This window comes from Mesoplodon mirus (genome assembly GCF_964341445.2).
Source record: "Mesoplodon mirus genome assembly, chromosome: 10".
Lineage (NCBI taxonomy): Eukaryota > Metazoa > Chordata > Mammalia > Artiodactyla > Ziphiidae > Mesoplodon > Mesoplodon mirus.
The window spans coordinates 48,961,286-48,986,669 of record NC_138986.1 but is presented as its reverse complement, the minus strand read 5'-3'; the positions used below and the strand labels follow the sequence as shown (position 1 = coordinate 48,986,669).

Here is a 25,384-nt window from a genome sequence, read left to right as displayed (position 1 = left end):
TAGTTCCCCAACCAGGGATCGAACCTGTGCCCCCTGCAGTGGAAGTGTGGAGTCTTAACCAATGAACCACCAGGGAAGTCCCGATAACTATAACATAAACACCATACACATTACATCTTATTAAGGCCTACTATTTAGGCCTATATTTAAATTAGAAATATTCAAACTTAGAAATTCCCCAGTGCTAGAATATGTCAAATAAAACAGACTATTCTCATAAAAAAATAATTACATATATTTCTCCCAAGCTTCCTTACCTCAATGAATAGCATCTCCTTTACCATTCACTCAGCCAAAAACCCTCCTAAGAATTCACAATACACATGAACAGATTAAAGACCCAGTCAAGAATCCAGATTAAATTTATTAATTCAGCAATTCCCAAACTCATTTTATCATGAGATATATTTCCACTCCTCCCCAGTACCTTTTAACAACTTGCAGAAAACTCTTTGTTTATATTTTATTCAGAGTGATTGTTCCATTTTAATTAGCAAATTAGCCCTTTGGCTGCACATACTATTCAATCTTCAAAAATGCTCAGGCAAAGTCAACCATCCAACAAACCAGCTCTCAATCATTTGTGGCAGTGGAAAGTACACCCCTTAGGTGATTGACCCCAGACCGCAACTGAGTTGATGCCACATCTGTAGGCAACATCATCCCTATGTTCTACCATCAGTACCAGCTGAGAGGAAGTAGAGGTTGCCACTAGCATGAGCAGGAATCATGCTTTGTCTTCCACTAAATGGAATAAGCCTGAATTGTATGTCACTGTGTAATTTTAAAGGATTATAGTGTTCACTTGACTGCAACCTATGAGCATTATGGGCAGCTCTGCCACTGACAGTGAGTTAAGTGTTTCCACACATTATCTCCTCCTGTGGATTTATGAGCCAAAAAACATCCCTGCAACCATGTGAATTGGCATAGATCCTTGGACACGAGATCTAAAAGAAATCTTACTGTATAGCAAGTATTTTTTAACAAAAATAGAGCTTTATGCCCTATGTCATTAGTACTAGACTTAAGTCTAGTACTAAGTTAGATTAGTACTAATCTTAAGTCTACTGATACATATTGCATCATTTCTAATTTTGAAAGCAAAGCCATGTCCAATTAAACTTTCATTCAATGGAAAAGTTATTTGAATCTCTTCTGGTACTTAAATTATATTTTGATTAATAGTTTCTGGGGCCATTTGCTGTCATTTCATGCCTACAGCTTTGATTTGGGAGCAGGGGTCCTGAGGGCTTGGGCACACTCGCTCACCAGCCTGGCGGCCTCCAGAGCAGTGCCCCAGTGCATGGCTATGCCCCCACTACCGTGGCCGTAGTGATGGACCACAGGCAGCCTCTGGCTGCCCTGGGCTAAGAGCTCTTTCTCCAGCCGCACACCTGGCCTGGAGGGCCTCAAGCCCACCTTCTCCCTTATGTCACAGGCTCCATGGAGAGAGGGCTCGAGGGCACAGCATCGGGAAAGAATCCCTTTGCTAATTTCTGCATCTGGGGACAGATTCCAGTCTCCTTTTTGCCTAGTTCCACCCAGGGTTACATTGGATATACCAGGGTAAATGTATGTCAGCCCACTCCCATCTCGGATAAAATGCTTCACCCAGGGAGCCTGCACTTTGAGCACTTGACCCCTCACTGGGAAAATCTTCGGGTCTCCTGCAAGCTGCCTGCTTCCAAGGCCTGAACAGTTGACCACAATGTCGAAGGACGGGTGAAGCTCCCACAGGTCTTCTATCCGTCGGGTGAGTATCATCCCCCCGCTTCCTTTTAGCCTGGGGAGAACGAGAGACCATGAACTGAGCCATAGCAGTTTCCTGCTCAACCCCTTACAGAAGTGATGGACAGGAACTCGGAAACAAAACTGAGGAGACCGTCGAATGAGCAAATACCTCCAGAGCTTCCAGGGCCCAAGCAGGCCAAATTCTAGCTGACTGCCTCACATCCTTGGAAACCAGGGATTCCTAAAGTTGAACCTAATTAAATAAATACCTATTTCAAAAACTCAAAGCAAACTACCTGCTTCATCCTTTTTATGTTTAATGGAGTTCCTATATCATTCTAGATGCTAAATAAATACCAGGTTAACCTGGTATTTTAAAAACCCCAAGCACTTTTTATTCATGCCATTTATTTAGCACTTAAATTTACTGCCTTGGGGGCTTCCCGGGGTGTGTTGGGCATGGAGGAGCAGGGGTCTACTGTGCACAGGAAGGGACCTTTGCAAGTTGGACATTTGTTAGGCAGGGATGACCTGTCACATGCCTGATGTACAATCCATATTTCTGTCCAACTGCCGAGGGAGTGGCATAGGCACTGCAGTAGGTCAGGCCAAGTAGGAGAACAGAAGCTATAGGAGACAAGAGTCTGGGACCCTGCAGGGAAAGTAACAGAGAGGACTCATTAGAGGAGTGGGAAGGAAAGTGCAGGGAGAGCAGCTCAGTGTGGTTAGTGCTGTGCTCAGTGCAGGGCCCTTATCAGGGCCACAGAATAAGGCGTGGCCTGCTGGAAAGAAGGCAATGCACCAATGTTACAGGGCCCCCAGCACCGAAATGGGGCACCCCGCTTTCTGAATGTCTCCCAAGGCAGGACCATCCTGCTCCAGCTGGGATGATTTATTTAGGTAGGATGCCTGGTGAAGAGACAGGCTCAGTTGACTTATTGCCTCTGTGATTCATTTCCTGGAAGGGCAAGTACAAAGCAGCAGAATATAACTCCACTGGCCAAAGATATAAAACATGATCTGCATGGCTGATTAACCCTCAGGGGGTTTTGTTTATTTGTTTGTTCTGGGTATTCTTGGATATACTTTTTTTTTTTTTTGAGAAGGGAATGATTCCTTCTGTTCTTTGAAAAATACTAACGATCTAATTTGTGGTTAAAAACTTTTTTTTTCTTTCCTGGAAATTAAAATTATTTCAGAAGGATAGAGCTTAAATTGAAGGCATTGTTGTGTGGCTTGCTGAGTGAAATGCCTGTTTTTGAGTCAGAACGCTGCAGGCTGAACACTCACATGGTGTAGAAGGGGCGTAGGAGGCAACATAACAGACCCTGGGTGTGAGGAACAAGCAGGGATTGTATGGTTCCCCAGCTGGGTCATCCCGTGGTGGAAAGTGGGTGGCAGCCTACAGAGGGAGCCCCAGGGGTCCCACGCTCTCACCACCATGCTGCCTGGCTTCCCACCTGGCCTGAAGTCCTTGCCCTAAGAGGGTTGCCTTGGGCTTAAAGGAGTCCCAGCCCTACAAAGCCTTCCTCAGGAGTAAAGGGAACGGGTGACCCTCTTCCTCCTCCACATTGGCCTTCTGCTCAGGTGCCAGGGCCTGAGGGAAGGGGGGATGACCAGTCTTACAGAGAGGAGGCCCCTGCATACTGTCTATGCAGGCCCCTCATTGGGGTTTAAGAGGAAGCATGAAGTATCAGGGACCTAGGGGGTACCAAAGCAGGAGGCGGGGCGGGGGTGGGACAGCTAGGACGAGGGTCTCCTCGTGGCTTCCCTGCAACAGACTGTGTGTACTGTGTGTACTGTCTGTCTGAGGCACTCATGTCCCCACCCACTGTCATGGTGGACATGTATATCAAACAAATGGACCTAAAAAGTCCTCCCCGGGACTCTATGGGGACAAGAGCAGCCCCTCAGACCTCTTCTCCTTGACTCTGTCACCTAAAAACAGACAGGAAGCAGCATGCTCCAAGGCACGACTCCAGCTGGCTGGTCACCAGGCCCGATGGTGTTGCAGTCGGGAGGTGGCTCCCACTGGCACAAAGAACCACTCGCTCAGGGTTATTTTAAGGAAAGTAAAACGCTGACAGCAGGCTTCCAACTAATGAGAGAAAATCAAGACTTTTCCCAGGCCTTCATCCCACAATTAGAGATTAGGCTTGAAAATAAGGTTATTATGGAAATAAGGGGCCTGTTTTCTAGAAGGTGATACTTGAACAAATTGTTCAGGTAATATATGTTCTCGTGTGAAACTGGCTGAGGGTGGTCCAAAATAAATATGCATATATTTACAGCAGAGGTCTGCCACTTATGGCTTGCCTGATAAGTTCCCCTTATCTGAATTTTATTAAGATATATGATACCTCAACTATGTATCAATAGCATTAGCAATTCCAATGTTCTTTTTCCAGGCATTTTTATAATATAAAGATAAAAATGCAACACCACACAACCTTGCCACTCAGAAAAGATGGTGATGCCCTGAAACTGGAATGTTGGCTGATGGGTAACTCCATCACATGATGGCTCACTCCATCACATGATGGCTCAAATGTTCATTTATCAGCTGATATACAGTGGTTTAAATTTAGCATACCAACAGGGGTTTATGGGCCAGCGACAAGGTACAAAAGTGTAGGTTTTATGAAACTGGCACTTTAAGAAGAAAAAGTCCCATATAAATTGCTAAGAGATAAAAGTGAAAAGAGCACTTATAAAGCTACAAAAATATATCATGGTGCTCCCGGCATGTGCCTAACAGACTTAGGCTCCTTCCTCTGCACTCCCAATCCACCTTCATAAATTTGTATTTAACCCTCATCACATGTGTTACTGTAATTGTTAATTAACATGTATATCAATGTGCACACACATATATACACCATCATCCCCAATAGACTATGAATTCCTTAAGAAAATTGATCATATTTTATCCTTCATTTTTGACTAGCTTCTAGCACAGTGCTAGGTATACATAGAAGTTCAACAAAGAATTGTGGAATTAATTAATTATTCCAATTAATTATCCTATCTCCTACATCTGGGACCAAGCCATTGTTGCCACTGCTTACCTGAAGTCACTTTTCCAACTTTTACACAATAATTTCCATTGTTCCTATCCATCTACCAAATATACAGACTTGTGGATTGAAAGGGCCAAAGTTTCACAACCCTCAACATGCTTGCAATTTCAAGATGAAACTAAAGAGAGATTTATTGATGTGTCTTAAATAAAAATACCCTTGATGTGTTTCCTAACCAACTGGAAACAGAAAGTCCTGAAAACCAAGCCAAAATGCAAGTTCATGAAATTTGGGGCTGAACTTGGTAAGGAAGCAATTACCTAATTTAGATAAGCCCTCGCTTTTAAAGTTCTTGCTCATAACAAAATAAAATAATGGGGTTATTTTCTTTTTCACTAATGAGAAAAAAATTCAAAAATAACTTATAATAAGCCTAAGATTCTCAAAAGAACTAGAGTAAATCATATCATTTTACAGCTGGAAGCATATTCTCCAAACATCTCACTTTACGGATGAGCAAAGTAAGATACTGCTTCAGCGAGGGGGTCTTACTTGTGGGGACAGAGGGACCAGATCGTGCATCAAGGTGCACAGTGAAGCAGAAGATGGATGTGTTACTAACTTGGGTGTGACTCACTCCTTGTGACACAGTGTCTTCAGAATGTTGTACAAAGCCCTAGCCATTAATGAACAGCAAGACACAGTGCACAAGAGCTCTGAGGAACCACAGAGAAGCTATGAAGTTATTTATGGGTGTGACAGACAAAGGAAGCAGCCAAGAGCCACTTCAACCGACCTTTTCTCCAACCACGGGAGGTAGGCAGGGCCTTCACATTTGAGTGTCGTAAAAGCCTGACCGAACACATGTTGGGGGAATTTCTTCAGCTCATCCTCAGTCATCTTTCGAAATCCCAGCACCACATCAGCCCAGAATGGCACTTCCTCAGTAGGAATGCTCCGAAATATCTGCCAACTCAAACACATTAAGTGGAAAAATTTCCTGAAGTTCTATGAAATTTCTAGTGAACTCCATGTTACATTCTCTAAAGCATTTTTAAAACACACTTCTTATACCCATACAGAGAAAGAAATTATTCTTCAATTCTCTCAGGTTCAGATAACTCAGTAGCTAAATTTAAAATGTTCATGGCAGGGTGGGTGGTGCAGCACTGGAATAAGACATTTAAAAAGTTGTGTGTCTTTTAAAGATTGAATTTAACTCTCTTTTTCTAAAAAGCTCTTGCCCAGATTTTCTTTATTTACTTATGATGATGCATTTTTGAGGAAAGATTTTTCTGTTTTGCACAATGCTTTACATAAAGTGTAAGCAAACCATCAAAAGTTTAAAGGTTGGCCTCAATTCTGAACAAAATATCTAAGTTAGAACAAGCAACGGTGGTGGTGCAGGAGACAGGGCTGCAAATTATGAATTAAGTTGTAGATCATCACATTACGTTCTTGATAAGAGAAGCCAGGAGTTGTCAGGAGAAGCCTTGTTATCGTTCAGTCATGGCTGGGGCTGATGAGGCTAGAAAGATATTAGTTGTTAACAAGAAGCCTATAACTTTGCTATCAATAGCTGCTAGGCATATGTTTGGATTTATAACTATCGGGTTCTTTACATCAATAGGAATAAATGTTGTAAAGCATGGCTGCTCTGAAGTAGCAAGGGAAATCATTTGAGTGCTATACATGGTTGCTAATGCTATGGTAATTAATGTACTGGAATTTATATCTCTAAGTAATTCATTCTATACGGTTCCTGTGGAAGGTATAAATGTTTGCTGCAGGTCTCTATAACAGGCCCTCTTGCTGTCTCATTCTGCACACTCTCCCTGGGCTAGATTGCCCTCTTCCCTGTCTTCACCATCATACTATAGGCCAAACACTCAGAATACTACATCTCCACCCCTCTTCTCTCTCCTGAGCTCCAAAACCAGATCCAGACCCATGTTGCCTACTCTCTACTGGAGAAGTCTACCCCCATGTCTCAGACATTTACCCCATGCCCACTGCTCTTTCCCTCCCCCTTTCCCCATCCACCCAGGTGCTAACTCCAGAAACCAGAGAATCATCCTTGACCTTCTCTCCTCTCTCACCCCCTACATGCCATCAATTATCAAGTCCCATCTAATCTCCTCATAAGCATTTCTCAAATCCATCTGTTCTCTTTGCCCACTATCAACGCCTAATCTATCCCACCATCATCTCTCTTTCCACAAATCTGTTCTCCACACTGCAGACAGAATGTTTTTGAAATGCAAATATGATCAGTTACTTCACTGTGTAAATCCCTCAATGGCTTTCCATTACCCTAGACGTTTTTCAGTCCCCCCAACACACCAGAGTCACCCTAGATTCAGGTCTATGCATGTACTATTGCTTCTACCTGAATGCTGCCTCCTCTGCCCTGGACCCTATCTCTGTCCCCTTCACCTCTAGAGGGCCAGCAGACTAACCTACACTCATGTGGATGGTCTCCACTGAAACATCACTTTTTTTCTGAGTGGCTTCTCATAACTTACCAGAGCAAGTTTATTCTCCAGATAAATGCTTCCATAGCACCCTGTGCTCTTCCCTTGGTGACTCATATCTCATATGTAACTCATTAGATTTAGGATATTCCCTACAGAACATAAGCTACATGAGGGCAGCACCATGTCTGTCTTTCCTAAAAAGTCACTCAACACATATTTATTGAGCATCTACTATATGCCAAGCAATATGTACTAAGTTGCTCATTTCTATTTCCCTAATTCCTAGAAGAGTACCTGATACTGGTGAATGCTGAGAAAATTGTTTTGAAGGAATAAATAGAAGAATAAAGTTTATATTTATGCCAAGGTGCATAGGACATTTGTGCCCTTATCTTCACTTGACTGATTCAAATACTTTTTGGAAGCAAGTGGGATAAAAATCATTCATATGAGGAAAATACATAACTCTTTTTTAGAATGGCCTAAAGTACATTCCTTTTAATATCCTCAATAGTGGCAAAGTCTTGCTCTTGAAAGGACATTTGAACCTTGGACACAACTGTTTCCAAAAATTACTGAGATCTGATGTTTGTGAATTAAACTGGGTCGTGTTGGGTTTGGACAAAAACAAAGTGTGACCATAAATCAATGACAACGATGTTTCTATGTGGCTTATCAACTGGCTCTGGAGACAGTTACAGTTTCAATCCATCTTCAGAAGGTAGAGAAGTCAAGTTGCTCCTTTGGGTAGGGACTTTGAGAAATTAGTGATATCAATATCGTTTGGTGTTTGTGATGGTGGGGGAGAGCAAGAAGAGGAATAGGGTAGAAATCTGCCTGATGCAGGTACATTCACCAGTAGAAAATGTCAGCAGACAGCCTGAACTCAAAAGAGGAGACAGGACAATTTTTTTTTAAACAGCACAAAAGATGCAGTGGTTTTGAGAACTTAGTAAAAGGCAGACATTCCTGTTCTTCAGAAGGCTGTAGGGCATAGTTGTGTTATCACATAGAATAACACAGACAATGTATGTGGTATGTCATAAATTAGAAGTGATAGCATGGTTAGTGATTTCTGTTTGAGAAGATATAGAAAGGTATTGTCATATTTTAAGTGCCAGTTTGTGTTAGAAATGTTTAATATTTTAAACTCTTTTATTTAATTTTGCATTTCTTCTGAAATTGGATGTGAAAAATCAAATGAAGCTTGCTAACCATTTCAGAAATATTTTTTCCCAAATGGCACTTTAAAAGGTAACTTTAGTGACCTATAAAATTTGCTTTTTTGGAATACTTCATTCTCCACGGGCACCAAATAAGAAAGATGTGCCTGTGCCTTGGGCCTCTGCACCCATTCCCATATCAATCACACCGGTTTGCATTCCATCAGCCCCCATCAGCCTCATATAACCCAAACTCAGTGTTTACCTGCTATATGTTTTTTTAGCCATATTTGTAAATCACCGCATATTCCCTGAGGAAACTCAAAATAGCATTTGTGATGAGAAACTATAATGGTTGTTTTGTTTTTTTTTTTTAAAGAAGATGTTGGGGGTAGGAGTTTTTATTAATTAATTTATTTATTTTTGCTGTGTTGCGTCTTCGTTTCTGTGCGAGGGCTTTCTCTAGTTGTGGCAAGCGGGGGCCACTCTTCATCGCGGTGCGCGGGCCTCTCACTATCGCGGCCTCTTGTTGCGGAGCACAGGCTCCAGACGCACAGGCTCAGTAGTCGTGGCTCACGGGCCTAGTTGCTCTGCGGCATGTGGGATCCTCCCAGACCAGGGCTCGAACCCGTGTCCCCTGCATTAGCAGGCAGATTCTCAACCACTGCGCCACCAGGGAAGCCCCTATAATGGTTGTTTATTGTTTAAAAGTCTAATGCTATAACTTGTCTTTCTTGAGTTCTTTGGAGTAAAGCCTAAAATGTTCTTCTCAATCCTCCTACAACTAGTTCAGCACTCTGCTCACAGCAGGTACTCAGTAATATTTTCTGTTGAACTCTAAAGTCTGTTAAGATCACTCTAAATTCTAAAATAACTTCAGATTTCCTCTCTTACCCAGACACCAGGAGAACACCAGCATCTTCAGCTTCTGCAGAATTGGCAATTGCAAACAGGTGATCAAAGGTCTCTTTAAACCACTGCTTCTGCTTGTGAATGGGTGTGTCTGTGATGGTGGAGAAAAGCAAAGCAGAACAGAAAGGAAAATAATGACAATGACCATCTTCAGAGAAGCTTCTTCCTACAAACTGGGAAAAACTCAAGAGGCAGGAAGGAACAATTAGATAAAGTACCACACTGTGGCGGAGGATCTGTCAGCCACCAGAGTTTTGAATGTTGACACTTGCTGTCAGGGTCGGTTCATATAATTATTAATCAACAGAGGGGAAATCAACCAATGAGGGAAAAATCTAACATGCGGGCCAGCTGGAAAGGGCGTATTGGCCTTTGGCACTAGGCATATTCCAGAGGCCCTTGAAAGGTCCATAACCAATCTGAGCCAAGGTAGCCAATCTGGCTGAGGCATCCAGCTGGCCACACAGTCGAGATGATAGGAGAAAGAACCCAGGGCCTCTTTGCTGAGGGCTGAAACCATGGCAGGAGATAAGGGGAGATCTGTGGGGCCCAGATCAACCAGGTCGAAGAACAGACTGAACATCAGTGGGAAGCCAAGATTGCTCACCCTTCTGATACAAGGCAACAAGGCCTGCATTGTGGAACTGAGCTCCCTACAGCCCCACCCAAGGCTGCCATTACCTCCATCCCCCTCCATTCCATGGAATCATAGACCAGTTTGGAATAGCATTCCTGGGGTCACCAGGGGGTGTGCAGGGACCACACCTCTCTGTCAGAGTTCTGTGGACCAGTACCCCCTATCCCCCAGGCATCCCTGCCTGTGTACAAGAGATTGGACCTGGACATAGCTCTGGAAGGGTTCCAGGCCTGCCAGGGAGAAAATACGGGTCAGGGTTCAAGCCCCAAAATAATAGTGTCCAGTGTAGGTACACAGAGCAAGCATGACACAGAAGCACTGACAAATCCAACTGTGGATGAAGTATTTGGCCGTGTGACCCCTGTGGGAAGGTCATGAGAGAGAGTCCAGGGTCAGGCCAGGGACTGGGGAACAGTAATCCTGAGGGGCTGCTACAGAGGAGATGGGGGAACTGAGCAGAGAGGATACTGGGTCAGCTTTGCTTGGAGAGATGTCCCTAGAGCTCATGGTAGAGATGAAAAGCCCCTGGAGGCATCCTGCTTCCAGGTGAATGAGGGCATTTCAGTAGCAGGTTTGAAAGCAATTCACTTGTTCAGGAGCCAGTAAATATTTCTTTAGTAGTGGATCTGTGCTGTTGTCTTTTTTTTTTTTTTTTTTTTTGCGGTATGCGGGCCTCTCACTGTTGTGGCCTCCCCCGCTGCGGAGCACAGGCTCCGGATGCGCAGGCCCAGCGGCCATGGCTCACGGGCCCAGCTGCTCCGCGGCATATGGGATCCTCCCAGACCGGGGCACGAACCCGTATCCCCTGCATCGGCAGGCGGACTCTCAACCACTGCGCCACCAGGGAGGCCCTGTGCTGTTGTCTTTAAACATATGCCCGTGTGAACTCAACACTCCCCAAATTGCAGACTGGGTCTACTGGTTTACAAATAAGGAGGAAATAAATAATAAACTGCAAAGAACTAAATTAGACCTCATATGGATTATACCCCAACAATCTAAGGCAGTGTACAAGGCTGTATTGAAATGCACACCCCCGTTCCCACTCCAAACCTTAAAAAACAAAATAGTGTGGGTTTCCCTGGTGGCGCAGTGGTTGAGAGTCCGCCTGCTGATGCAGGGGATACGGGTTCGTGCCCCGGTCCGGGAAGATCCCACATGCTGCGGAGCGGCTGGGCCCGTGAGCCATGGCCACTGAGCCTGTGCATCTGGAGCCTGTGCTCCGCAACAGGAGAGGCCACAACAGTGAGAGGCCCGCGTACCGCAAAAAAAAAAAAAAAAAAAAAAATAGTGACTGCTATTCACACACTGCAAAAGTCACCCCAAAAGAATAGACAATTCTAGTTCAACAGTGGGTAAAGCAAGCCTGGGACCTAATTCATGTTCAAGTGCTGGTAAAAGAAAACTGTAGCCAGAGTAGCGGTAATAATAATAGCAAGGGCTGACATAGCACTTACTATGTCCAGGCACTGTTCTAAATGCTTTACATGTATTAACTCATTTAATCCTCACAACAAACCTATGGGACAGTATGGTCCCCATATGGTATTGACATTTATGGGTACAGAAGATTTTCATCACTGGGGCTGGTCTGAAAGAAGCCCAGAGAGAAAACCAAAGTCTATCTAGCAGCGCCAGAGAGAAAGACCCTGATCCAGGGGCCCCAATCACCCAGCCAAAGGGTGAGCTGGGCCTCAGTGGCCTGAATGAACTCTCAGGTGAGCCTCCTTATTTGAAGATGATTCCATGACTATCAGGCAGGCTTCTCACCATTCACCTGGGCCTGATGCATACAAGGGGATGCCTGAGAGATGGACACAAGGACTCTGGTCACAAGAAAGGTGTCTAGTGTGAACTAGCATTCTGCAAACACACCAGGCTCCTGTGCTTGTTTCCTGCAAGGCAGCTCCCAAGAGGTACACTAGCATCATGGGTGCTGACAAAGCCAAGTTCCTGGACTGCAATAGTGAGGCCACTGCCCTCCCCACCCTGGCAGAAATGGGTTTATCCTCTGTTAGGTGAAGCAGGGGGTGTCTCTGGACTAGGAAAACACCAAGTGCAGGCGAAGGCAAGAATACCCTAGTAAAAACAAGAGCGTTAAGGAAACATGTGCAAACCACATGCTGAGACCTCAGACCTCTTCTCCTCCTCCTTCTAGAATGCTGCCAGCCAGGCCTTCACCCACCCCAGCCAGGGGACTGGAAGCCTCTTCTCTGGGGAACATGACTTGCCCAAGAAGAAAGACTTAAATATAATGACATCAGAGGTTCTCCAACCAAACAGCACTCCCATCTCACTCCAGTGAGCCTCAAGGCAACAAGCCCTATGCAAGGACCCAGAAACTCCCATTAGCTGTTTAGGATCTTGCTCTTAAAGGTCAACAGACAGGTAAAGATAACCACATGGCCAAGGAAAACCCGTAACATGAAAAATGAGCACATTAAATAAAAAAAACACAACTTGGGGCTTCCCTGGTGGCGCAGTGGTTGGGAGTCCGCCTGTCGATGCGGGGGGCATGTGCCCCGGTCCGGGAGGATCCCACGTGCCGTGGAGCGGCTGGGCCCGTGAGCCATGGTCGCTGAGCCTGCGCGTCCGGAGCCTGTGCTCCGCAGCAGGAGAGGCCGCGACAGTGAGAGGCCCGCGTACCGCAAAAAAAAAAAAAAAAAAAAAAAAAAAACAACTTGGAGACAACAGAAACTATGCAGGGAGGAAAAACTTTTAAAACTATTACTAGTGTTTTCAGAAAGATAAGATATTGCAACCATAGAACACAAATAGTATAACAAAGGGAAATTCAGAGAATAAAAGTGATCTTTGGAATATTAAAAATGCTACAGTAGAAATAATAAATCCAACAGCAAGACGAAAAGAAAAAATTGAGAAAATCTCCCAGAAAGTAAAATAGAAAGAGAAAAAGATAGAAATAGGAAGGGGAAAAAATTGAGCCAATGGGAGGACTCGTCCAGGAAGCCCAGCAAAACAGCAATTCCGGACAGAAAGGCAGAAACGGCAGGAGGGAGGAATCAGCCATTGGGTAACTCAGAGATTGCATCTTGAACTGGAGACATGAGTTTCCAGATTAAATGCGCAGGGCAATTTTCAAAGTCCAGATTGCTGGTTTTTTGTAATAACTTATAATCATTTGACTGCTTAAACTATGTCCATGTATAACTTTGATACAAAAATAAGAACTAAAATTAAAGGGGAGAAAGGAGAGTGGAAATGAGGAAGTGAAGACACTGAGTATAAACTTCATTAGCTGCAAAGTGATTTTGTTTCCTATTTAATGCTATTTCCTCCTCTTCTCATTTCGTATGAAGAATACAGAATGGAAAGGACGCATGAAAGTGTTTTTAAAAATCAGTGCATTGGGACTTCCCTGGTGGTGCAGTGGTTAAGAATCTGCCTGCCAATGCAGGGGACACAGGTTCAAGCCCTGATCTGGGAAGATCCCACATGCCATGGAGCAACTAAGCCCGTGCGCCACAAGTACTGAGCTTGCACTTTAGAGCCCTCGACCCACAACTACTGAGCCCACATGCCACAACTACTGAAGCCTGGGCGCCTGGAGCCCGTGCTCCGCAACAAGAGAAGCCACCACAATGAGAAGCTTGCACAATGCAATGGAGAGTAGCCCCCGCTGGTGGCAACTAGAGAAAGCCCGCGCACAGCAACGAAGACCCAACGCAGCCAAAAATAAATAAATAAACTAATTAATTAATTAATTATTTTAAAAATCAATGCATTTTTAGTCCTGAATACATATTGACTGTTTTTAAACTGGCTTAGAAGTGAGGATAATGTTAGCCCCATTACAAGTACTTTCTGACTTGATGGTCACTACTGGTATCAGTAGAAAGACTTTGAGTTACCAGTTACCAACTTTGGTAGCCATTGGTGCTGTTTACCAAATACCCTGGCTGTCTACCTTCTGGGAGCCTTACAGAATTGCACTTCCTGGCCTCCTTCTGAAGGGTGGGAGCATGTGACTAGCACTAGCCAGTGAGCTGTCACCAGAAGTGATGAATGTTGCTCCCTGGCCATGAACCTTTCATTGCTAAGGCAAGACCCCTCAGAGCTCTCAATCCCCCAGCTACAGGTACTGACCACATTCAAGGCTCTGGCTGCTTCATCAGCTTAGACCCCTGAGTGATGAACAGAACCCTTGCTGATGCTCAATCAACATACAGTATGAGCAAGAAATAAACCTTTGCTTTTTAAGCTGCTAAGATTTGAAGGTTCTCTCTGTCTTGCTGCATAACTGAGCCTTTCCTAACAGATGAACCAACAAGATGTCAAAAGTGCACATTACACTAACGTGAACATCCAGCTGTCTTTGTCAACAGAATTCCACCAATGCCATTCTATCTAACGTCCATCATATCTGACAGAGGAGCAGAAATCTCTTTCTCACCTGGATAAACAGGAGGGATAAGCATTCCAGCTGCCACATCACTCGTGGTCTCGGGAGAGAACTTCTCTGAAATGACTGTAATGGAGCATCGTGGGATCAGTTTGGAGATGCACACAGCGGTGGAGAGCCCCGTCACACCAGCTCCCACAGCTGCAATCCGTACTGTACTCATGGGCCTGTGAGGAGGCACAGCGTGAGCTACAAACCTTGTTTCAAGAGTTACTCCATCCAGTACAAAGCTTGGCCCTGAAGGTTCTTTCCTTAGGTCCACAGCCTCTCCAAATATGACCTTTCTTGCCAGCATTTCTCATGAGATAAAGAGAGCTCCCCGTAAGCCCTCTTTCCATTAAATGTCAGGGTACGGACAACAAGGTCTCCATGGAGTTTAGACATTAGTCCCAAACCTGCCTGGAGTTGCCTTTAGAACAAAGGACAGCTGAGTAAGTCTGCCCTTGGGGGTGGATTTCTACTCATTCCTAAATGATTTTCCCTGTGGACACGGCCTAGGGAAGGTTGGTGAAATAAGCGAGGTGGAGAAGAGCAGCAGAGCTGCTGCATCTGCTCCCAGAAACCTCCTGAGGAGCAGCCACTGAGAGGGCACGACCCAGACCCAGGGGCAATTTAGAACTCAGCTGTTCCTGTTTACAAACTGCTTTTTAATTATAACAATGTGACACAAAGTCTGAACAACAGAACTCAGCATCTCTCCTGATCTTCACTCTAACTGGAAACCCACTCCTCCCACAAAAACCCCTGCCCTGAAACCCCATCCTCTGAGAGCAGGCTTTCCAGGTAAGGAGGCTGGATTCCTTCGTGGACTCGACTTCTGATTCCGTAACCTGGGGAGCTAACCATGGTCTCCTCGCCTCCACGCCCTCATCTGTAAACCAGGCCAGGTGAATCCTTTATTAGATCCTGTGGGTGGTAAAGGACAGAGATGCACTGAGGTTGTCTTGTAAAGGGAGCTTCTTCTGAGAGTCCATATGGAAATGCAGGAGACAGACATCCAGGGGTCTGGGCTGGGCATCCTGAGACTGGCACCCAGGGTGGAAACCAGAGGGTTGATGAGGGTTCAACACTCTCCCACCGCCTTACCTCTGAGCACCAGGAGTCCACTGAGCCCTCTCCACTGTCAGCTCCCGTGTCCCCCCATGCTTCCCTGCTTATCTTTCCACTTCTCGTTCCAGCTAACTTCCCCTAATAGGTCTCAGGTGGAAACTCCAGAGAGAGAAAATGCAATTAGTCCAACTGGTCATCACCATCCCTATTAAACAAAGCTCTAGCCCCAGCCCAGCTTGTTGGGCTGACAGAGCCTATAAATCTGCCCTTGGCACAGGTGCCCTTCCTTGTCCAGTCAGCAATAGCCAGGGCATCAGGTCACGTGGTACAAATCATGGCCACCTGCATGTAAAATTCATCTTTTCTCAGGAGGGAGTGGCATGGTTCGCTCCACTGAGTACAGCAAAGGCAGTCAGCGCTCACTTCCGTCTCTGAAGATCTCTGGCACTGAGATATTGTAAAGTCTTCCAAAGTGGTTTAGTGTGTGTTATTTCCATTTCTCAAGCAGTATACAGTTTCCTCAGCCATAATTTTATCTGACTGCTCCCCAGTGGGCTGTCTAGCTGAGAAGGAACAGGATTGCCAGGGCAGAGGGAAGAGAAGGGAAGGGTCCAGGGCAAGGAGCAGACCAGTGGATGGGGGGCAAGCTTGAGGAGCATAGTCCTGTGCGTGGCCCCTAGAAGTAGAAAGCAGACACCTATCCCCTACCGGCTTTCCTATTTCACAAGGCCTCCCCTTCCCAGCAACTTTCTCAAAATAGCTCAAATAAATTAAGTTGAAAGGGAAAGTAACCTGTGGCTGAGAATATCCAGCTACCAGGGAAAAGAAAAGTGACCCAGCAAAGTGGGTACATTCTGGTCCAGTGACCTGTTAATCTCTGTCACCTGATCCCACTTAGACACACCCCCCAAACTCGTGGAGTAGGTCCAGAACCACCCCTGAGCAGAAAGCAGGAGCATTCAAGTACCTGTCTCTGAAAAGGCAGCCTTGGAACCCACGGAAGGCTCTGGCACCAAAACTTGTTTTCCCAGTGAGTGGTTGGTCTAGTGTCCTGAGAGACAGAAAAAGCAAAACTGCTTCCCATTGGGGGATTTATTAAGGACATTCCCTCTAATCTTAATCTCCATTGGCCCACATGCCTCTGTCTCTGTCACTTATTACCCTGGAGAAAGGAGCGATTGACCTCATCTCGTCCGTGGAGCTGCAGCCTGCTGATCTCCGGAAGCTGGTCCATGCTTGGCAGCCCTCGCTTCTCTTTCTGGTTTACAAACCCTCTGTCTTGCCACACATCTGGGATTTCTCCAACTGATTTGTAAGCGTGGTAAATAGGGGTGAACCTGTCCAACTTCCAGCATGTTCCATCCAGAAGCAGACACGTTTTCCTCATTTGGCTGCCCGGAGTTAGCGGCCCTCTCCTGTAGGTGCCTGGCTCTGCTGAGTCAGCTGATGGGGGTGGGAGTGGGGTTCGGTGAGGGCAGAATAATATTGTTGATCACTAAGACGATGACCTGATTGCAGCTGGAAAAAATGATTCAGGAATTAATCTAGGATAAGAATCAAATGATTCTTTAGCCCACATATTCAAATATTTGCTGAGTGTCCACTGTGTGGTAGACACTTTACAGTCAGTGAGTCTGTTTATAGGGAAGCAGTTTGAAGTATCAGAATAATGATAATAATATTGTAACTAATATGTATTTAACATTAACCCTGTGCCAGACACATTCATGATACCATGTAACACAATCACCCTATGAGGTAGGTACTATTATTATTATTCCCACTCTATAAATGAGCAAATTGAGGCTCCAAAAGACTAAGGACAGGCCCAAAGTCTCTTAAGTGGCAAAGCTTCATCTGAGTGTTAGATTCCAAGGCTCAAAGTCTTAACTAAAGCATGTACTTTGGTGTCAGGGGACCTGTCTGTTTTACTTTGAACAAGTCACCTTGCTTCTGAGTTTCAGTTTCCCCATTTGAAAATTGGAAATGAACTAATTTTGTGAGCACCTGCTGAATTAAGATGTGTAAAATTCCTTCTACAAATAACAAATGCTGGAGAGGGTGTGGAAAAAGAAGAACCCTCTTACACTGTTGGTGGGAATGTAAACTGGTACAGCCACTATGGAGAACGGTATGGAGGTTCCTCAGAAAACTAAAAATAGAATTACCATATGATCCAGCAATCCCACTCCTGGGCATATACCCAGACAAAACTATAATTTGAAAAGATGCATGCACCGCTATGTTCATAGCAGCACTATTTACAATAGCCAGGTCATGGAAGCAACCTAAATGCCCATCGATGGATGAATGGATAAAGAAGATGTGGTATATATACACAGTGGAATATTAGCCATAAAAAATAATGAAATAACACCATTTGCAGCAACGTGGATGGTCCTAGAGATTATCATACTAAGTGAAGTAAGTCAGAAAGAGAAAGACAAATACCATATGATAACACTTATATGTAGAATCTAAAATGTGCCACAAATGAACTTATCTAAGAAACAGAAATAGACTCACAGACATAAAGAACAGACTTGTGGTTGCCAAGGTGCTGAAGTCCAGGAGCTGATGTGATCTCCCTGAGACTGCAGGCGAGCTCAGCTTCACACTCCTCTCCAACAATTTTTCAGGAACTTTTTACTTTGGGCTCTGGAGGTCCCCAGAGCCTCACCTGTGCAGTGTGTTGGGGTCCTCCCTGCCCACCAGCCCCTCCTGCTCTGTTCTCCATGGGCGTCAATGGCTCGAGACATGTTAGCCTTGCTGGTGTGTTAGTTTGCCAGTACATCAAGGGCCTCAAGCCAATGGAACTTGAATAGTCTCTTCAGAGGCTATTGAGGAAGCAAGGCTCATGGGACCAGGGATTCAGCAGTGTATGGCTGCAGGTTGGGGCAGGGAAGCATGGGAGGGGTGAGTTCAGGGAGATTCGAGTCTATGATACATTGGCTTAGCTCTGACTTGGGACACAAAAGTAGAGCAGAGTCTATAATTGAACACTTTCTTCCTTATAAAATAAGACTTTTAAGACTTACCTGTACAGACACTTCCCTGGTGGTCCAGTGGTTAAGAATCCACCTTCCAATGCAGGGGACGCAGTTTTGATCCCTGGTCAGGGAACTAAGATCCCACATGCCATGGGGCAACTAAGCCCGTGCACCACAACTATGGAGCCTGTATGCTCTGGAGCCTGCACACCTCAACAAAAGATCCCACATGCCACAACTAAGACCCTACACGGCCAAATAAATAAATATTAAAAAAAAAAAGACTTACCTGTACATCCAAGAAAATCTCTAACGTTTGGTCCCTGATGGGGTAGGTGGGCACAGGGAGAGGCAGGGAATGAATGAAGAAGATGAAGTTACTTAGGGAACAAGAAGCTGTCAGTATATACTGGTACAGTGTGGGCTTCAGAGATAAAATGAGCAGCCATTACTGACTCATGGCAAATTCAGATAAGACATGAACACCCACAACTCCCAGACACTCTGTTGGGGGGAAATACCACAGACTGGTTTCCATAGTCAGAATTCACAATCTTAAATAAGAAAATATTCCTCTTCACCAACACAAGAATTTATGTACCTCCTTTGCATAACGCCATTTTACAGAATGGACCCTTTGTATTGAGTATGTGGTAAGTATTTGATAAGAGTGATCAAAAGGGGACAGGTCAGCCCCTCAGAACTGACTGTTCAATTGAATACGTTCGGAGAGTATATTTTTAATATGAACTTATACCTAACAACATAGCTATTAAGAGAGATTCGGGGGGTGGGGGGAGGAGGGCAGATTCAGCTTTTTTGGGATCTGAAGTTATACAGGCTTAAGCCCTCTTTTGTGTGTGTGTGTGTGTATATATATATATATATATATATATATATATACACACACACACACAAAATCATGAACAAAATGTCTGTAACCACTTTGATGTCATCTGACAGAGGGGAAATCTTACAGAAGGAAAACAGAGTGGAAAGAGATAGTGGTCTTAACTGATTGCAGTGAATAGATCTTATTTTTGCAAATTTTTTACAAAGTTTACCAAGATTTATAACCAAATAAACCAGTTGCTAAGGTCTTTCTCAAGAGCCCGTGCAAGTGAGGGAAGTGAGTCTGAAGTTTGTGCTTCATTAGCTTCACAGTAAGTCTTCCTGCAGCTATTATGGGCCAAAACTATCACCAGAACAATCTAAATTGCAGAGTCCTCAAGGGAGAAACATATTATACGTTGTAGGACACAATCAAATCGGACAGGGACAGCATCATGGGCTCCAAATGTCAACTGGCCAAGACCAGGGCTGGACAGGACGCCTGCCACACTCTCCTTGACTGCATGGTGGAGTCGTATAAAGTGCATGGAGAAACAGCATGGTACAGTATCTGGACTGTGCAGGGTGGCATTAAATGATGTAGATATAGTATCTCATCTTTTCAGTCCTGTGAGCGACATTTTATTATGATCCTGAATTATCAAATGAGAAGACTGAGGTAAAGGGAGGTTGATCTGCCCAAGTGAGAAGGCTGATAGCCAGGTTTTTTGTTTGTTTGTTTGTTTTTTTAATCCATGTGCTTCCACTGCCCCTTACACTTCATTGCCTGTTGAGGTCAAGTTGATGTATGGTCCACAGTTAAACAGAACTGGTAACAAGGTCACCTGCCTGAAGTTTACCTACTTGTATGTGGGTTGTTTTCTGAGCTTTCCAATGTGGTGGTAAAGTACTCCTTGAAATGTTTACAACCAGAGACAGGTTTGATGTGCTACGTATGACTAGCTTCAAACTATTATAGATATGCAGCATCACTGTTTTTCAAGTATAAAATCAGAAAGCTGTGCATACTAAGAAATGCTAGAGGAACAAAGTATGTTTGGCTTCGTGTATGACATATTTGTGAATTGTTATGCTGTAAAGCCCAATTTTTCTCCCAGTAAAGTGGGTTTTTTTTCCTTTTGAGTTAAAAACACTTTTTATCAAGGTTGCTGGATACAGGAGCAACATAGAAAAATCAAGCACCCCCCTTTATGCCCACAATAAACAGTAGAAAATATATTAGAAACTTAACATCTCTAGTTGTAATAAAAATATGTACCTAGGAATAAATACAAGAAATGTGCATGATTTATGGAGAAAATTATACTTCACTGAAAGACATTAAAGATGATCCAAGTAAATGGGGAGATAAACCACAATAATGGCTAAAAGGAGGAGACCTTCAAGATGGCGGAAGAGTAAGACGCGGAGATCACCTTCCTCCCCACAAATACATCAGAAATACATCTACATGTGGAACAACTCCTACAGAACACCTACTGAACGCTGGCAGAAGACCTCAGACCTCCCAACAGGCAAGAAACTCCCCACGTACCTGGGTAGGGCAAAAGAAAAAAGAATAAACAGAGACAAAAGAATAGGGACGGGACCTGCACCAGTGGGAGGGAGCCGTGAAGGAGGAAAGGTTTCCACACACTAGGAAGCCCCTGCGCGGGCGGAGACTGCGGGTGGCGGAGGGGGGAAGCTTCGGAGCCGCGGAGGAGAGCGCAGCAACAGGGGTGCGGGGGGCAAAGCGGAGAGATTCCCGCACAGAGGATCGGTGCCGACCGGCACTCACCAGCCCGAGAGGCTTGTCTGCTCACCCGCCGGGGCGGGCGGGGCTGGGAGCTGAGGCTAGGGCTTCGGTCGGAGCGCAGGGAGAGGACTGGGGTTGGCGGCGTGAACACAGCCTGAAGGGGGCTAATGCGCCACAGCTAGCCGGGAGGGAGTCCGGGAAAAAGTCTGGACCTGCCGAAGAGGCAAGAGACCACTGTTTCGGGGTGTGCGAGGAGGGGGGATTCAGAGCACTGCCTAAATGAGTTCCAGAGACAGGCACGAGCCGCGGCTATCAGCGTGGACACCAGAGACGGGCATGAAACTCTAAAGCTGCTGCTGCAGCCACCAAGAAGCCTGTGTGCGAGCACAGGTCACTCTCCACACCTCCCCTCCTGGGAGCCTGTGCAGCCCGGCACTGCCAGGGTCCTGTGATCCAGGGACAACTTCCCCGGGAGAACACAGGGTGCGCCTCAAGCTGTTGCAATGTCACGCCAGCCTCTGCCGCTGCAGGCTTGCCCCGCATTCCGTACACCTCCCTCTCCCCGGCCAGAGCCCCCGAATCAGCTGCTCCTTTAACCCCATCCTGTCCGGGCGGGAACAGACGCCCTCAGGCGACCTACTCACAGAGGCGGGGCCAAACCCAAAGCTGAACCCTGGGAGCTGTGCGAACAAAGAAGAGAAAGGGAAATCTCTCCCAGCAGCCTCAGGAGCAGCGGATTAAATCTCCACAGTCAACTTGATGTACCCTGCATCTGTGGAATACATGAATAGACAACGAATCATCCCAAATTGAGGCAGTAGGCTTTGGAAGCAATGATATATATATATTTTTTTCCTTTCCCTCTTTTTGTGAGTGTATATGTGTATGCTTCTGTGTGTGATTTTGTCTGTATAGCTTTGCTTTTACCATTTGTCCTAGGGTTCTGTCTGTCCTTTTTTTTTTTTTTTTTTTTAGTGTAGTTTTTAGCACTTGTTTTCATTGCTGGATTTGTTTTTTTGGTTTGCTTTCTTCCTTCCTTCCTTTCTTCCTTCCTTTTTTTCCTCTTTCTTTCTTTCTCCCTTTTATCCTAAGCCGTGTGGATGACAGGTTCTTGGTTCTCCAGCTGGGTGTCAGGCCTGTGCCTCTGAGGTGGGAGAGCCAAGTTCAAGACACTGGTCCACCAGAGACCTCCCAGCTCCAAGTAATATCAAACAGTGAAAATCTCCCAGAGATCTCCATCTCAACACCAAGACCCAGCTCCACTCAACGACCAGCAACCTACAGTGCTGGACACCCTGTGCCAAACAACTAGCAAGACAGGAACACACTACCACCCATTAGCAGAGAGGCTGCCTAAAATCATAATAAGGTCACATACACCACAAAACACACCACCGGACGTGGACCTGCCCACCAGAGAGACAAGATCCAGCCTCATCCACCAGAACACAGGCACTAGTCCCCTCCACCAGGAAGCCTACACAACCCACTGAACCAACCTTAGCCACTGGGAGCAGACACCAAAAACAACAGGAACTACAAACCTGCAGCCTGAGAAAAGGAGACCCCAAAAGTTAAGCAAAATTAGAAGACAGAAATACACACAGCAGATGAAGGAGCAAGATAAAAACCCACCAGACCAAACAAATGAAGAGGAAATAGGCAGTCTACCTGAAAAAGAATTTAGAGTAATGATAGTAAAGATGATCCAAAATCCTGGAAATAGAATGGAAAAAATACAAGAAACGTTTAACAAGGACCTAGAAGAACTAAAGAGCAAACAAACAATGATGAACAACACAATAAATGATATTAAAAATTCTCTAGAAGGAATCAATAGCAGAATAACTGAGGCAGAAGAACGGATAAGTGACCTGGAAGATAAAATACTGGAAATAACTACTGCAGACCAGAATAAAGACAAAAGAATGAAAAGAATTAAGGACAGTCTCAAAGACCTCTGGCACAACATTAAATGCACCAACATTCGAATTATAGGGGTCCCAGAAGAAGAAAAGAAAAAGAAAGGGACTGAGAAAATATTTGAAGAGATTATACTTGAAAACTTCCCTAGTATGGGAAAGGATATAGATAATCAAGTCCAGGAAGCACAGAGAGTTCCATACAGGATAAATCCAAGGAGAAACACATGCCAAGACACATATTAATCAAACTATCAAAAATTAAATACAAAGAAAAAATATTAAAAGCAGCAAGGAAAAAACAACAAATAACATATAAGGTAATCCCCATAAGGTTAACAGCTAATCTTTCAGCAGAAACTCTGCAAGCCAGAAGGGAGTGGCAGGACATATTTAGAGTGATGAAAGGGGAAAACCTACAACCAAGATTACTCTACCCAGCAAGGATCTCATTCAGATTCTATGGAGAAATTAAAACCTTTACAGACAAGCAAAAGCTAAGAGAATTCAGCACCACCAAACCAGCTTTGCAACAAATGCTAAAGGAACTTCTCTAGGCAGGAAAAACAAGAAAAGGAAAAGATCTACAATAACAAACCCAAAACAATTAACAAAATGGTAATAGGAACATACATATCGATATTTGCCTTAAATGGATTAAATGCTCCAACCAAAAGACATAGACTGGCTGAATGGATACAAAAACAAGACCCATATATATGCTGTCTACAAGAGACCCACTTCAGACCTAGGGATACATAGAGACTGAAAGTGAGGGGATGGAAAAAGATATTCCATGCAAATGTAAATCAAAAGAAAGTTGGAGTAGCAATTCTCATATCAGACAAAATAGACTTTAAAACAAAGACTATTAGAAGAGACAAAGAAGGACACTACATAATGATCAAGGGATCGATCCAAGCAGAAGATATAATAATTGTAAATATTTATGGACCCCACATAGGAGCACCTCAATACATAAGGCAAACACTAACAGCCATAAAAGGGGAAATCAACAGTAACACAATCATAGTAGGGGACTTTAACACCCCACTTTCACCAATGGACAGATCATCCAAAATGAAAATCAATAAGGAAACACAAGCTTTAAATGATACATTAAACAAGATGGACTTAATTGATATTTATAGGACATTCCATCCAAAAACAACAGAATACACATTTTTCTCAAGTGCTCATGGAACATTCTCCAGGATAGATCATATCTTGGGTCACAAATCAGGCCTTGGTAAATTTAAGAAAATTGAAATCGTATCAAGTATCTTTTCCGACCACAATGCTATGAGACTAGATATCAATCACAGGAAAAGATGTGTAAAAACTACAAACACATGGAGGCTAATCAATACACTACTTAATAACGAAGTGATCACTGAAGAAATCAAAAAGGAAATTAAAAAATACCTAGAAACAAATGACAATGGAGACACGACAACCCAAAATCTATGGGATGCAGCAAAAGCAGTTCTAAAAGGGAAGTTTATAGCAGTACAATCCCACCTTAAGAAACAGGAAACATCTCGAGTAAACAACCTGATCTTGCACCTAAAGCAATTAGAGAAAGAAGACAAAAACCCCCCAAAGTTAGCAGAAGGAAAGAAATCATAAAAACCAGATCAGAAATAAATGAAAAAAATTTTTTTAATATTGGGAACACATCCAGATGTCAATTTCTTAGATGATCTACAAACTTAAAATGTTTGGGGACTTCCCTGGTGGCGCGGTGATTAAGAATCCACCTGCCAATGCAGGGGACACAGGTTCAAGCCCTGGTCTGGGAAGATCCCACATACCTCAGAGTAACTAAGCCAGTGCACCACAACTACTGATCCTGCACTCTAGAGCCTGCGAGCTACAACTACTGAAGCCCGTGTGCCTAGAACCTGTGCTCTGCAACAAGAGAAGCCACTGCAATAAGAAGTTTGCGTACAACAAAGAGTAGTTCCCTGCTTGCTGCAACTAAAGAAAGCCCGCGCAGCAATGAAGACCCAACACAGACATACATACATACATACATACATACATACATACATAAATAAAAATCAAGTTCCCTTTAAAAAAAAAAGTTTGCAATACACTAAAATGCCACAGCTTCTATGTACAGGGAATGAGACTTATGGAGAGAATTTGGTAAATTTAGGAAAAATCAGACTGTTAGGCTAGAAAACTCACTCCTGGCCCCTAGCAGATGTGTGTCCCTTAATTGGGCCAAACACAAGCACATGTGTCTGCATATTCAAGCCCTCTTTCTTCAGGGTGCTGGAAAGCAAGATATCTTTTTGTGTAGCTATAATTTTTATGGTTAGACAAGTGTTGTTTGATGGGGCATTTCTGAATGACTTGAAAACTTGAATTTAGAGCTATGATTCTCCTAAGAGAGGAATGAATATCAGAAATAGAATCTTCGAGTGGCTTTGTCAAAAGAAACACACTCTCACATGCCCCCTC

General features: G+C 44.3%; 1 protein-coding gene across 6 annotated transcripts; it reads right to left on the bottom strand.

Annotated features, from left to right (window-relative positions):
- Nucleotides 1-356: 356 nt before the first annotated feature.
- On the bottom strand, nucleotides 357-16,465 carry DDO (D-aspartate oxidase). Of its 6 annotated transcripts, XM_082634346.1 has the most exons (6): nucleotides 16,384-16,413; nucleotides 15,210-15,272; nucleotides 14,358-14,533; nucleotides 9,289-9,397; nucleotides 5,551-5,727; nucleotides 357-1,786 (listed from the first exon to the last, which is right to left on the bottom strand). In XM_082634346.1, the coding sequence occupies exons 3-6, from the start codon at nucleotides 14,527-14,529 to the stop codon at nucleotides 1,219-1,221; spliced, it is 1,026 nt and encodes a 341-aa protein (XP_082490472.1). In that variant the 5' UTR covers nucleotides 14,530-14,533; nucleotides 15,210-15,272; nucleotides 16,384-16,413; the 3' UTR covers nucleotides 357-1,218. The 6 variants fall into 6 exon arrangements, with proteins under 6 accessions (XP_082490472.1, XP_082490471.1, XP_082490468.1 ...); XM_082634345.1 differs by lacking the exon at nucleotides 15,210-15,272 and having other exon boundaries at nucleotides 16,384-16,465; XM_082634342.1 differs by having other exon boundaries at nucleotides 14,358-15,272; nucleotides 16,384-16,428.
- Nucleotides 16,466-25,384: the final 8,919 nt, after the last annotated feature.